At 39.8% G+C, this 16,082-nt stretch overlaps 1 protein-coding gene across 1 annotated transcript in view; it reads left to right on the top strand.

Moving 5' to 3' along the window:
* Positions 1-16,082, top strand: part of LOC109427421 (sentrin-specific protease 1) — a 49,515-nt gene that overhangs the window by 4,130 nt on the left and 29,303 nt on the right. Inside the window, exon 2 of the mRNA XM_029855877.2 lies at positions 9,271-9,365. Within this exon, the coding sequence (XP_029711737.1) occupies positions 9,271-9,365 (95 nt within the window). The remainder of the gene's footprint in view (positions 1-9,270; positions 9,366-16,082) is intronic.

Below are 16,082 nucleotides of genomic sequence, written 5' to 3'. Positions count from 1 at the left end.
TTGTGCCATCAATGCGGCCAGCCGGCCCACCCAAAGGAGAAGTGCTCGAGCCCCAGTTCCTCCATGAGCAATAAATCAACTTTGCCGCCATCCGACGGGTTGTTCAATGAAACTGATTTCCCCCCAATCAACAACACTAATGCAGAGCCATCACCCGCTGTAAATAAACCAACGTCTGAAGAACACACAACGCAGAACAATGATGACTGGACCGACGTCGAAGACAATGCTTCGAGCACATCATCTGGCGATTTCAACGTTGTGACTCACAAACGCCGGCGATCAACCAAACAAAAGGACAATGTGACTAAAAAAGTTTGTTCGGAACAGGGGTCCGCCAACACGGGCCACAATGCTGCTGCAGTCGACAGTCCGTCGGAAGAAAAGAATGTTTTGCCGAAAAATAAAAATCGGAAAGGAGTAACTTTACCTATTTATAACACAAAATAAATGTAACGAATATTGGCTCTGTAAAGCTGGAACCGGCGAGTGAGCCTTGAAATAAATGTAATGGATAAAAAAAATACATGGATGAGACAGTGTGCCATGCGCTGGTTTGAAATGCGTTTGAAGAAAATTTGTGAGATTTGAAATCATAGCATGCTCTTAAAAAAAGTAGTGTAAGTGCCTCAATGATACGTCTCGTGAGACTCGTCTCATTGAGATGTCTGTCAGTCAAAACCGAATTACATCGAAATTGGTTAAGAGGCCTAAATTAGTTCGTGTGAACCTGGTCCTACATCAGAATCAAGGCAGGAATATCGAGATCGATGATTATCCGGGGATTCAACCCACTTATCTACGAGTGGTAATAGAGGCGGTTCGGATATTGACGTTTCTTGGAGGAAAATCAAAGTGGTTCGGTTAACCTTCCTTCGCTAACCGTCCGGTAGCGCCTACCGTTGTATCCCATGCCACGTTTGAAAACCTCATTCGTCAGGAAGTTTTGGACTTGACTCTATGTAGTCGGTCTATCTCTGATAAAATAAAAAAAATGGCATGTTTCTGAAGAAATATCGATGTCAGACCACAAACACATCATCTTCGAATGGGAAGGGGGTCTAACGATAGAAAAAAACGTTTAAAGATCCTAAGAAAACTGATTGGGAATCCTACTCAGCTATCCTACAATCTGAAGAGTACATCATAGAAAGTCACATCAAGTCCATTACACAATTGGAAGATGCGTCCAAATCCATTAAAAACAAAATCCTTAATGCCTAGCAAGAGAGCTGTCCAACTAAATCAATTAGTTCGAGCAGAGACGTTCCATGGTGGAATAAAACTCTTGAGAAGCTTGGGAAAACTGCGCGTAGGGAATTCAATCGTGCCAAGCGAACCGGCGATTGGAGCCTATACAGAAAGGCCCTGGCGAACTACAACAAAGAAATAAGGTCAGCCAAACGGAAATCGTGGATTCTAATGTGTGAAAGCATAGAGAATACACCCGTAGTGGCCAGACTCCAAAAAACTCTTTCAAAAGACCACTCCAATGGTGTGGGTAGCCTCCGAAAGACGGATGGTTCGCTCACTGTAGAGCCTAGCGATACACTGAATTGTTAAAGATCCACTTCCCTGATTCAATCCCTGAGTCGAGCATCGGCGACCAAGACACTGGAATTGCTGTCTCAGATCCACAAGAGATCCAATCATGGGTTTCTGGATCTAAAAAGACGCAATAAAAGTTGCAAAGGAAGCTTTCATTCGGGCCAGGGTTGAGAGGGCTGTGAGATCTTTCGAGCCATTTAAGTCTCCTGGCATGGATGGAATATTCCCAGCTTTGATCCAAAAAGACGAGAAAACACTGGTTCCACCCTTGGTTGAGATTTTTAGGGCGAGTCTGATTTTGGGGCATATATCCAACAATCCGGGCTGTCTTCATTCCGAAGGCAGGAAAGAGAGATAAAACCAACCCCAAAGCATTTAGGCCGATAAGTTTATCCTCTGTAATGCTCAAAATTATGGAAAAGGTACTATGCGAGTACATAAATCACAAATTTATGAAAGCAATGCCTTTGTCAAAAAACCAATTCGCTTATCAAAGTGGAAAATCTACGATCTCGGCACTACATACGGTAGCTCAAAAGATCGAAAAAAACACTTAATGCAAAAGAAATTGCTCTTGTAGCATTTCTTGATATTGAGGGCGCATTCGATAACGCTTCTTATTCGTCTATAGGGTCAGCAATGTTGAGGAGAAAATTCGACCCATGCATTGTTACCTGGGTACATGCTATGCTAGCTAATCGAAAAATCTCCTCTGAGATTAGCGGTTCATACATTACTGTTAAAGCAACAAGGGGGTGTCCGCAAGGCGGAGTGCTTTCTCCATTGTTGTGGTCACTGGTGGTGGATGAACTTCTAGACAACTTAGAGAGAAGAGGCTTCGAAGTGGTTGGATATGCTGATGACGTTGTCATTATTGTACGAGGCAAATTCGAAAGTGTTATCGTGGAAATAATGCAATTTGCCCTAGATCACACTTCTTCCTGGTGTCATAAGGAACAACTACGCATAAATCTTACAAAAACTTCCATTATCCCTTTCATCAAACGGAGGAAGGTCCAACTGAAACCCCTTTTCTTGAATCATACACAACTAGTTTATTCAAGCGAAGTAAAATATCTAGGTGTCATACTCGACGCAAAACTGAATTGGAACTCTCATCTCCAATCAGTTGTGCAGAAAGGTCTCAATACACTTTTTGTTTGTTCAAAAACCCTGGGTAAAAGATGGGGCCTAAAACCAAGTATGATCATGTGGATATATAAAACCATTGTTCGTCCCAGGACTACTTACGCTTCCCTTGTCTGGTGGCCTAAAACTAATGAGGCTGCTGCAAGGGCGAAGCTCAACAAAATCCAACGCACCGCTTGCATAGCGATCACTGGTGCAGTTCGTAGTACACCCACTTTGGCCCTAGACGCAATGCTTCACCTGCCCCGGTTAGATCAATTCATAAAGCTGGAAGGTTAAAGGTTAAAGAGTTAAAGTTAAAGGTTAAAGAGAACAAAAACACTGCTGTCGGGAGAACTTACGGGTCACCTCAGCATATTAAATGAATTTGCCATAAATCCGCAATAGGAATTTGTAGTGACTGGATGGAAACGGTAGTCAATTATGACTTACCTTACGATGTGTTCATTCCTTCCCGCCAGGAGTGGGAAGGAGGTGGACCCAGCGTTCCAGCAGGCTCTATAAATTTCTTCACAGATGGTTCGAAAATGAATAATCTGACAGGCTCCGGAATCTATGGCCCTAGAACAAGAATCTCTGTCCACTTAGGACAGTGGCCCACAGTATTTCAAGCGGAAATATATGCAATATTAGAATGCGTGTTATTATGCCTGAGGAGAAAGTATAGGTTTGCTAAAATATGTATTTTATCTGACTGCCAAGCGGCACTTAAGTCGCTTAATAACTACACTTGTAACTCAAAGCTAGTGTGGGAATGCATTCTGGCTTTGAAAAACTTATCCATACGCAATCGAGTCTACCTATATTGGATCCCAGGACATACGGGTCTAGAGGGAAACGCGATTGCTTATGAGCTAGCCAGGAATGGATCTAATGAAAGGTTCATTGGCCCTGAGCCCTTCTGCGGGATCGCAGACTGCTCTGTAAAAATGGAACTGAACAAATATATGGTCAGTCAAATCACATCAAACTGGAATGCACTTCCCCATACGAGCCAATCCAAAAGGCTCGTAACGATCAACAAAAAGGATCTCAACATCTACACCGGTCTAATAACTGGACACTGCCCCTGCAGATACCATCTACAAAAGATCGGAGCAATCCAAACCTCAAATTGTCGCTTCTGTGACGAGGAGAGGGAAACATCAGAACACATCCTCTGCTATTGCAGTGCACTTACTCAACGTAGTTTCAAAGTTCTCAGCAAGCCCTTTTTCGGGCCTGCTGACATATGGATCTTATCTCCCAAGGACGTGGTTGGCTTCATAAAGCTAGTCTCGCCAGAATGGGGAAATCACATACTGTAACTCAGGATCTCTATTCATCAATAATAGATGGTCTTGAGTTCAGTCGATACCAAGGTATCTCAGTGTTACTGAGATAACTTGCGTACCTCACAGCAAAAGGGTATACCGTCAAGGCGCCATTCACCGTGGGGGCTCCATTCACCGTGTGCCTTCGAATATTTTTTCTTTATTTCCATATTATGATTGAATGATATGACAATTTCCCTTCAATTTCACCAATACAACACTAATGTATTGTTACCATGTCAAAACGCTCATTAGAAACATTTAAAAGTATCATTTTGACACTAAAGTGTGTTTACATGAAGCGGGTTTTTGCTCGTTCACTGTATTCATAGTGAAAAAACGAAAACTGCGCTAAGGTGATTTAAGCGATAAACTAAATGTAGTAACGTTTTTATTCCACCAAGAAGCAATTAAATTCACATATCAGGTATGTATTTTGCATTACCGAAGTGAGTTTAACACGTAAGTACGGATTACTCATACTTTTTAATTGAAACAAAAAGGCACGGTAAATGGGTACCCTAAAAATCAATGGTCTCCATTCACCGTGCCCCATATTGTCCCATATATCTAGAAAAAATCGAAAATTTGAACATTCGTTTTTCTAATAAAATCTTGCAAGTTATTACTTGAAATGAATTTAAACGAAGAAAATTTCCTTGGCTGGGTTGTTTAGATCATTTTTAAACAAAGTAGAATAAAATTTCTCATACACGGTGAATGGGTCCCTACTACCACGGTGAATGGTGACCTATCACGGAATTAGGTGACCCTACTACCCTTTACTAATTGTACTATATCACCAAATTTTGTGAAAAATTTTCTACTTTTGTGGATATTGCTTTAATTTCAACCTATAATGAAGGCAATTAAAAGCGGCACCAACAATGTTTATAAGACTGGTATCAAATGACAGCCGTTATTTGCCCCGAATCCTCTTAGATCCACGGTGAATGGTGCCTTGACGGTATCACAATAGTTCTAAAATCTGGACGCAGTGATCTTCACCCGACAAACGAGAGAGAGATCCCACGCCAAAATCGCAACCGCTAGCTTGTGGTCAGCACCGCCATTACCGGTCGCGGATTAGTGGAAAAACTGGGCGTTAATTGGGGATCAAATCAATATTGGTAATGGTTGTAGCGATGAAGATTTCAATATCCCTGACCATAGCCCACATCATATTCCACACGTCAACCAGCCTGTGTGGGCCATATTCACCCCAACAATTTACAACTGCTTAAACCTTATTTTTCAACATCGCGGCATGTAGTGACTACTGTATTAGTCACAGAAGACACCTCAAAACTACGCTCGTTTCTAGTCGCTCCTCTTTTCAAATCGATGATGGTATTTGTAGGTTAAAAAAAGAACCATTCATCACCAATTATAATCAATCCAAAGGCACCCCTGGGCTTGGATTATATCTTCCAGGAAGCTTTGATTTCAGGCATGTGGTCGATGTGCTTTGCAAACAATTCTGTAAAAATCAGATCTTCATGTCATCGTCATCTGATATAGTTATACTGATCATGATGCTGCATAGTATATCGAACATTTGTCGAAGTCATTTATTTGCCGGGAAAATATAATTCCAAGTTGGTGAGAATATTACAAACTGAGGGAGGGTAATAGGCCCAGTTAGACCCCTGAATGGGCAATGTGGGTTAGTGTATGGGAATGCCATTGAAGGTTTGTAATATTCTCCGAGGCTTTCGAAATCCAACAGGGCGCGTCCCCGGGTTGCGGATAGGGGGAAAAGGGAGATTTTTCGCATTTGTACTGTAAACAGCCAATGTGATATTATCTCCTATGGTGTTGTAGTGCGAATGAATGATCTCATTCTATGGGAATTCGAACCTTGTAATGTATAGTTTATTAACTTCAATTTTCTAAGCTTGACAAGGTTTTCATTTTCATTTTCATTTTGCAGCATTTGGTGGGGCAATGAGAGCGCAAGTCAGTCCAAAGCCGATGATAAGGAGGGGTAATGGCTGAATAGTCTTTGCTGACCACATAAACGCCATGGGATAGGAAAAGGGTATTTTGGTGTGGGATTAGGGTGTTGGTGCAGACTTGACGATATCAATGCTATTCAGATGCAAAATAACTTTAAGGCTCAATAGTGAATCGCATACCTTCCAAAACCAAAAAAACAATAATCCACAAAATACCAAGCAAGTCATAGAAAGAAAAAGCGCCCGATTGTTTATTTTGTCAATTATAACAAACGGAAACTTCTACCCTCTCCGACTCGCCAGTCACCCCGGAAAAAATGTCCCTTCAGTTCTGGAAAATATATTATCCCCAATTAAGCCTTTAATCGAATTGTCCGCGTGGTCTTGTAGTACCCCTGCTAGGTAAGAATCAGTCATTGCCATACATATTAAATGCTAGACATGACCCCATGGATAGCATTTGCATATGTAAAAGCTTTGCTGATGTGACTTTCCTATTAGGCAATTCTCTTATCTCATGTTTGTCTTCAAAACCTTATCAAGCTTAGAAAATTGAAGTTGATAAACAATACATTACAAGGTTCGAATTCCCATAGAATGAGATCATTCATTCGCACTACAACACCATAGGAGATAATACCACATTGGCTGATTACAGTACAAATGTGAAAAATCTCCCTTTTCCCCCTATCCGCAACCCGGGGACGCGCCCTGTTGGATTTCGAAAGCCTCGGAGAATATTACAAACCTTCAATGGCATTCCCATAAACTAACCCACATTGCCCATTCAGGGGTCTGACTGGGCCTATTACCCTCCCTCAGTTTGTAATATTCTCTCCAACTTGGAATTATATTTTCCCGGCACATAAATGACTTCGACAAATGTTCGATATACTATGCAGCGTCATGATCAGTATAACTATATCAGATGACTTGGAGATCTGATTCTTACAGAATTGTTTGCCATTGATTATACATTCAGCTATTCTAATCATTACTGCAAAGGCCATCGACCACATGCCTGAAATCAAAGCTTCCTGGAAGATATAATCCAAGCCCAGGGAATTTTCTAAGCTTGACAAGGTTTTGAAGACAAACATGAGATGAGAGAATTGCCTAATAGGAAAGTCACATCAGCAAAGCTTTTACATATGCAAATGCTATCCATGGGGTCATGTCTAGCATTTAATATGTATGGCAATGACTGGTTCTTACCTAGCAGGGGTACTATAAGACCACGCGGACAATTCGATTAAGGGCTTAATTGGGGATAATATATTTTCCAGAACTGAAGGAACATTTTTTCCGGGTGACTGGTGAGTCGGTGAAGTTGGAAGTTTCCGTTTGTTATAATTGATAAAATAAACAACCGGGCGTTTTTTCTTTCTATGACTTGCTTGGCATTTTGAGGATTATTGTTTTTTTTTTTGGTTTTGGAAGGTATGCGATTCACTATTGAGCCTTAAAATTATTTTGCATCTGAATAGCATTGATATAGTCATGTCTGTACCAACACCCTAATCCCTCACCAAAATACCCTTTTCCTATCCCATGGCGTTTATGTGGTCAGCAAAGACTATTCAGCCATTACCCCTCCTTATCATCGGCTTTGGACTGACTTGCGCTCTCATTGCCCCACCAAATGCTGCAAAATGAAAATGAAAATGAAAATTATAATCAATCCAAAGGCACCATTTTTCTTCAACTCAAGCGAGCCTTCATCCTTGTCCGTTGGTCAAACAGAACACGCTCAGAAAATCGCACACGAGCTGACCGAACGAATACTACCAACACTCTTACGCAGTCTCCCAGAACAACATGGACATACGTCAGTTGGGAAGAAGCTCCTGCAAGGATTATTCCCCTTACCTGCTTCCCCGTCGTAAAACAACCTCCAACTGTATCATATCCGCCTCGTCGTACTTATGATCTAAAGCTTCTGCACTCCCGGATAAAGTAAATTCAATCCCAGCTGAACGTCATATGGAAATTGTAATTTTAGTGAAGGATTCGAGTGTAAATTAAAATGGTATTCACGTTATCGGGTAATAACAAGCTGTACGTGGAGCTTGTCTCATTCTGTCTCATTGAGATGTCTCATTGAGACTCGCAATGCCAATGTGATGCACAGTAACATCGCGAGTCTCAAGCTCTCGGAATTTTCATATGCTCATAGTCAACTTTTCTCAATCTCCCATTGAGATTCGTGCGTACAGATACTTTGGGTAGATGGTATGATTACCTATAAACGTTCGCATCATGGATCCTGTCCAACACACTAACAATATTGGAATAGTTTGGAGACATGTCGTCACACAAAATTGTAGTGTACTGAGCCATCTCTAGGGGTGGCGAAGTATCTATCAAATCTGTCAAAGCAGAATTGCAGCATGCTGGTCAAAGCATTGACTGGCCACTGCCGACTCAGCTATCACATGGTGAATATTTAGCACGCTGATTCGTTTGTATGTGATGATATGAATCCGATTACGGATTTTTGTATGATTTGATATGTAACTGTCACACAATTGTGCATTGTGTGAACGATTCTTAAGATTGAACAAGTCGTCATTGACATAAGTGCCAACATTGCAAATTCGAAAGCAGTTTTCTCGTTCAAAACTTAAAACTTCTCAGGGGAAATATACTCACTGTATGGCGAGTGAATGATGGAGTACAATGAATACCTTTTCAATGCGAACGTTTCCTCTGAAAGGAAACTGCTTTTAATCAGTCGATTCCATCAATGATAACTTCTTCAACTTAAACATCGTAAATCTTGATCATTGGTGAGCTCGTTTCATATTATTTATATTCTCGTTACATTACTATATACTGAGACTATCCCACCTTTAATCATTTAGGGTAGATTTGTTCACCTCGGTTTAACTGGTAAGCCAGGCTTACCCATATAGTTAAACCTGGTTTAATGCTTAAGCCAGGCTGAAGAAACTGTCCCTTAGATCCAAGTGCAATCTTTATCAAGCTATACGCAACGCTCACAACGAATAACCGATTGAGAACCGCTGAAATTGTGTGCATTCGGCGCATGCACGATTCGTCGTCTACCGGCTTTCCTCGTTGATACTGTTACCTACTTCATACACCTCCTCCGCTTGCCCGCTGCTCCCATAGAGCAGCGATATGCGTATACATATTAGATAGGATAGAAGATGATACACTCTCCTCGGCCGCCAAACCACCGCACCTTTAGAGGTACCGGCGTGGCGTGGCGCGGCGATTTATTGCCCAAAAGAAAACTGAAAATTTCCCCTTTTCTCTTGTTATTCTTTTTTTGGCAGCGAGGAACCGTCAGAAGCATCAACAATTTCTTTTGCCAAATATCGTCGAATCACGGACGATTTCCCCAAATTCATCTCGACGCCGTTGAGTAATGGTAAGTACCACGACACTGCTTTACGTTTGCTTGTTAAGGGTCGCTTTTTTGAGTTTCGTGTAGTAGAACAATAAGATAATGTTATGAGACAGTATAGCGCGCAAATATTATCAAAGTTTTGTTCTTTGAGAGGGACGCCGACAATTGAAATACCTGTCATCGTTCGTTTATCCACCCACGCAGTCCAGCTTTTCAATGTGAATTTTGCAGAGCTAATCCTTAAAAATAGAGCATTCGATCATTTCCTGACATCTGGAGACAGATCGTATCAAAAAAAGGAAAAATGTATTGGCACTTTCCCATCAGGCGATTGAAGCAAACGAAAAATTAATTATATTAGCAGGAGAAAGCTGAATTTAAAGATAATCGCCTTTCGAAATTTTTAATTTTTTGAACAGTGAACTTGAATTGAGAAAACATTTACCTATGTTGTGATTAATCATAAAATACTGTTATAGTACATCATTTCTCAAACTTGGCTCTCGCGACCGCCCAATCTGTTGTCATTACGCCTTTTGTGGAACATTTGTTTTCCCTAAACTATAGAAACTATGCGTAAGCATGAAAGAATGCTTTTAATCTACAATATATGTAACAATAATTCAGCTTGCAGAATGTAGACATGCTGCGGTGCACTTTTTCTTGACATTTTTATGAGTTTAGTGTCAACTAATGCAAAAAAAAAAAATCGTCAAGAAAACAATCTTGGAATGTCATGAATTTCTATTCCTCTAAGAATAAACCTTCAGTTCAATTGTTCCTAGTCCATCCTAGCCTCCCTAAAGATGGTTTTATATACATACTCATCTCAGAGCATAATCCTTTAGAGATGTCAATTATCGTACTGCCGTTCTACGCCCCATTGTCCCCTGTTGTAATGGAAATTCTTATAAACATGGGACAATTATGCGTAGAACGGCAGCGTAATCCCGAAAAGATCATTGGAACAACTTTTGAAAGTATTCTGCTCTCGTAAGAGCCTTGAAACTATCACTGGAGGAAACCTTCGAGTTATTCCTATGAGAATTCCTAAAGCAAATTCCTGGAGAAATTCTTGAAGAATTTCCTGCAGGTATTTCCGAAGAACTCTCAAATAATAGAATTTAAATAAAAACCTGGAATTTATTTAAAAAAAAGTCTGGAGGACTTTCAGAAATAATTCCTAGAAGAATTCCTGATGCATTTCCTAGAGAAATTTCGGGAGGAATCCCTGGGAGAATTCCGAAAGAGTCTTCCCTGGGTGAATTTCTGAAGGATTTCCTGGAGAAATGTCTGAAAGTGCTTTTAGCATGTAAGTAACTTACATGTTTAAAATAAGTCACAGTGACTCCTACGCAACCAAAACCAGCGCTGCCGTGACTCTTTTATGGCATGTGTGTTTCTTGGAAGAATACCTGGAGCATTTATTGCTTCGCTTATTGTAAGAATTCAATAGAATCCTTGAGTAATTTGCTGAAAAAAAAACTTCTGAAAGGATTCCTGTAGGAATCCCTGGATAATTTCCTGGTTCCCATATGCATTTTTTTTCAAAATATCTTCCATTTATATTCGCTGGAGAAATTCCCCTAGAAATTCTTGAAGTTATTAAAAAAAAAATATCAGGTAATCCTGGAGAAATTCTTGGGTACATGCCTGGAAAATATGATTGAAGGATTTCTGAAATTTCTGCAGGAACTCCTAAATGAATTTTTGAAAAGAAACTGAGAGGAATTTCTGAAGAAATCACATAATTCCTGATGTATGGATGAAGCAATCTCTGGAAGAAATCCCGGAGCAATCCGCCCTTGAGGAATTTCTGAAAGTATACATGAAATTCCTGGATAAATTCTGGGAGGAATCTATAGAGAAATTTCTGGAGAAATCTTTTGAGGAACTCCTAGAGAGATCCTAGAAAAATAAAGGAATCCTTGGAGGAATTCTCGGAGGAATCCCTGAAAGAATTCCTGAACGAATCCTTGAGACAATTTCTGGAAAAAAATCTAGAGATAATCCTAGAGGCATTCCTGGGAATAATTCTTGGATGAGACCCACCAAGAATTTCTGAAGAAATTCCTGGATGAATTCTTGGAGCAATTCCTGGAGGAATTTTTGGAGAAATTTCCAGAGGAATTCTGGAATGAATTCATGGAATTTGAATAAAAAATCCCTTGAGAAGTTCCAGGAGAATTTCCTGGAAGAATCCTTTAAGGAATTTCTGGAGGATTTCCTGGAGGAATCTCTGGGAAAATCCCTGGAGAAATTCGTGGAGAAACCCCTGGATGAATCCTTAAAGCAATTCCTGGAAGAATATCTCCTGGAGAAGTTCCTAGAGAAATTGTTGGATAAAATCCTGGTAGAATTCCTGGAGATATTCCTAGAAAAATTCTTAAATGAATTACTGGATGAATTTCTGGAGGAATCTCTAGTGGAATCTAGGATTATTTTTGTATTTGTAAAAAAAAAACCTGGAGAAATTTCTGGTGGATTTCCTGGAGGAATCCCTGGGAAAATGCCTGGAGGAATCCCTGAAGCAATTCCTGAAGGAATCTCTGGAGAAATGCCCGGAAGAATTCCTGAAAATTCTTGAAGGTTTTTGCAGGAGAATTTTCTGGAAGAATTTTTTAAGAAATCCCCAGAGAAGTTCCTGGAGAAATTGCTGACATAAATGGATAGTTTCCTGCGGGAATTGCTGAAGGAATACCTGAAAGAATTGCTGGAGAAGCCACTAGAGGAATTCTTGAAGCAATACTGGTTGAATTTCTGGAGGAATCTTTAGAGGAACTCTGGAAAAAAATTTCTGAAAGTAATCCCTTGAGAAATTTCTAGAGGAATTTCTGGAGGCATTCCTGGAAAAATCCTCGAAGGAATTTTTGAAGAAATCCTTGGAGAAAGTTTTGAAGAAACAGGGTGGCCACAGACTCGGGAAATTCGGGAAATGCGGGAAAAAGTCGGGAATTGAAATTCATCGGGAAATATGCGGGAATAAGTCGGGAATTTTGTTTATGATCGGGAATTTTTGAAATGATGTGTGACGCGTCCACAATTTAAACTCAAACCTAGATTTAGCGCTTGACTCACTTCAAATCCAGATACTTACACAGTTTCAGAAACCTCACGCAGTAATTTTAACATACAAATGACACAGAAGAACATTGGTTTCTGAATTTCGAGTTATTTCTTGTTCGATAGAGATTATTCGGGTGACAGGTTTTCAATATCTGGATGGTCGAGTCAACGATTAGATCTTAAATTTAGGCACAAACATATTTAAAATCACAATTTTCTAAAAAAAAACGTCTAATAACGCTAAAATATTTGGTACCTAGTCAAACTTTTAATGAATTTATAAGAAGCGCCATAGAATGCTGTAACATTTTCTTAAAAAAAATAGTTTGTTACTTGGTACAAATTTCCTGAATGGAGGAGAACGTGCCTCTGAAGCAGACATACTGATACATGGTTAATCATAGCTTAATTATATAGTTAACCAGAAATCATCAAAATCTTTGGCAAAAAAACTATTATTTTTACTAGAAGAGTATGAATTCCGTTGGAAATTCATTCAATGATTTTCCATAGAATTACTCACAAAGCTATTTGTCAAGAAATCCAGTTCGAGTACAATTAATCGATTTTGCGGAGTTTTGACTGTCTATTGCCAGAAAAACTGAGAAAATTTATTTTAGCTGAAACCCCATTGGAATTCTGATGGTAATCAGAGAATTGTCGGTGAGATTTTGTATGTTGACGAACTTTGAAAAAGATTTTCTGACTGAGACCAAGGAGAAATTATTGACATAATTTTAGAGATTTTATCCAGCTTGGTTATGTAGTAGTTCCTTGTAGTAGTTAGGATTTTTTACCAAAATATCTGGCTGAGCTTTAAGACAAGTTTCAATTAATGTTTTCATTGAATTTTTTTGAAATAATTCCTTAATCCGCTAGTGAAGGACTATTTCTAGAAATTTCAGAATGAGTTCATAGAAAAGCTCCCTGCAATCATCAAAGCCATCATACTAACAATTTCGTATAGTGGCATTAAAAAAATCGGAATAATTACTAAAAGCATTAGTGCCGCTTTACGCATAATTGAACGTAGAGCGGCAGAGTTAATAATTCAGTCGTCTCGGAAGAATTGGGAAGAAATCTTGAAGTGTTTTATGTGTAACGATTTGTAGAATCACTGGATAAATTTATAAATAAGTACCTAGAATCCTTGCAATTACTGACTTTAAAACGAAAAAAAACTGTAAATTGAAAACCAGAAGACAGGATTCTCTAGATTGTTTTTATTGAATCTTGCAATGTATGGCCTGCCTCATGAAGGAATACCTGGTGTAACCAACGGAAAACGTTCCTTAGTACAGACATATGAGAACTGTAGAGGAGTTTTTAACCTTCATTCCAAATGCACATCTTAAGAATTGCTTTTTGTCCTTCTTGGGGTTGGTGTTTGTTGACGAAACATTGTCCTGAAATTTTGTATGTCTTTTGACACCTCTTATACTGAAATAATGTTAAGCCCATTCCTTGTAGGTATATCTGATGTTTTTTTAGTTAACCTGGGTTAATCCAATGGTTAATTCCTGGGTAATTAAAATGTTGCTCAAAACCGTCTGTATTATAATTGGTTAAATTTATTTTTCTATCAAAAAATATTCACGAGTTTCCAAATGGGTTCTTTAAAAAAATGGGACTATGTAGTTAGAAATTAAGCTCAGAATCTAAGAAGAGCCTTACAAATTGCGGCAGAAATGTCAAAATGTTGTTTTTCAGGGTTTGAGAGTTTCCCTACAAATTCAGCTAGAAATTGTTTATGAAAAGAAAACCTTTTATGAAAATCCCTAAATATTTTCAAAAATTTTGAGAAAAAATCTAATGAATTGAGTGCTCTCATAGAACGGAACTTATCTGTTAAATGAATAGATTGTATCTGAGAATAGAACAGATAAAATATCAGAGATCTGCATTTTTTTTATCTAAATGTATCTTCAAAAGCCAGTTTCTTTAGAAAATTTCCAAGAGTTTTGACATAAATCGCCAGAGAGTCCTTGTGAAAACCCTTCATATATATGACATAGTAAACTGTGTTGTGTGTTATCTAATAAATTTCGAATAATTTTAAATCTGGCGGTTTGTACATGAACCTGTTAATATAACGGAATTTAATAATAATTTTATATTTAAATTTTTAAATAGATTTCCTTTCATGGTATGTGAGAAAATATCACAGACATTTATTTCAATGTTTTTGCAATAAACTTCCTCCAGGAAATTTGTTAGGAAATTTTTAGAAGAATTTCACCAAAAAATACTCCAATAATTCTGCCTATAGGAATTATTACAGAATTACGTCAATAATGTCATCCTTCACACCTTCAGAATTCCTGGGATAGCGAAAAAAAACTCCAATAAAGATTTCATTAAAGAGTATTACATAACCGACTAGATGTTTTTCATTGGAACTTCATCAAGCATTTCTTAAGGAGTTCACAATTTCATACATACATACATTTATTTGTTCAACATCACATTTAAAACAAGACATAATCAACAATAGTACGCCACAATACTCGGTTTGTGGCTGCCGCTCTCCATCCTCGGTCGCGCCCAATGCTCGCCAAGTCACGCTCCACCTGGTCCGCCCATCGTGCTCTCTGCGCTCCACGCCTTCTTGTGCCAACCGGATCCGTTGCAAATACCAGCTTTGCAGGGTTGTTGTCCGGCATTCTTGCAACATGCCCTGCCCAACGTATCCTTCCGGCTTTAGCCACCTTTTGGATGCTGGGTTCGCCGTAAAGTGCAGCGAGCTCGTGGTTCATTCTTCTCCGCCACACACCGTTCTCCTGCACACCGCCGAAGATCGTTCTTAGCACGCGTCCCTCGAAAACTCCGAGTGCTTGCAGGTCCTCCTCGAGCATGGTCCATGTCTCGTGCCCGTAGAGGATCACCGGTCTTATCAGCGTTTTGTACATGGTGCATTTGGTGCGTGGGTGAATCTTTTTCGACCGCAGTTTCTTCTGGAGCCCGTAGGAGGCCCGACTTCCGCTGATGATGCGCCTCCGAATTTCACGGCTCACGTTGTTGTCAGCCGTCAGTAAGGATCCGAGGTAGACAAATTCCTCCACCACCTCGAAAGTATCCCCGTCTATCGTAACATTACTACCCAGACGGATCCGGTCGTTTTCGGTTCCGCCTACCAGCATGTACTTTGTTTTTGAGGCATTCACCGACCTTTGCTGCTTCGCGTTTCAGGCGGGTGTACAGTTCTGCCACCGTTCCAAATGTTCTAGCGATAATGTCCATGTCGTCCGCAAAGCACACAAATTGACCGGATTTTGTGAAAATCGTTCCTCGGCTGTTGAGCCCGGCTCGTCGCATCACACCTTCCAGAGCGATGTTGAAGAGTAGACATGAGAGTCCGTCACCTTGTTGCAGTCCCCGGCGAGATACGAATGAACTGAATAGTTCACCCGAAACTCTTACGCAGTTTTGCACACCGTCCATCGTTGCTTTAATCAGTCTAGTCAGCTTCCCAGGAAAGCCGTTTTCGTCCATGATTCTCCATAGCTCTGCGCGGTCGATACTATCGTATGCCGCTTTGAAGTCGATGAACAGGTGGTGCGTTGGGACCTGGTATTCACGGCATTTCTGGAGGATTTGCCGTACGGTAAAGATCTGTTCACAATTTCATTTTTTGGAAATTCCAACACAAATATTTTCAAGTATAGGTTTGCG

The sequence above is a fragment of the Aedes albopictus genome, chromosome 1, assembly GCF_035046485.1.
Source record: "Aedes albopictus strain Foshan chromosome 1, AalbF5, whole genome shotgun sequence".
Taxonomy (NCBI): Eukaryota; Metazoa; Arthropoda; class Insecta; order Diptera; family Culicidae; genus Aedes; species Aedes albopictus.
Note: the sequence above shows the minus strand (reverse complement) of the source record. Positions and strands in the feature narration are given on the sequence as shown.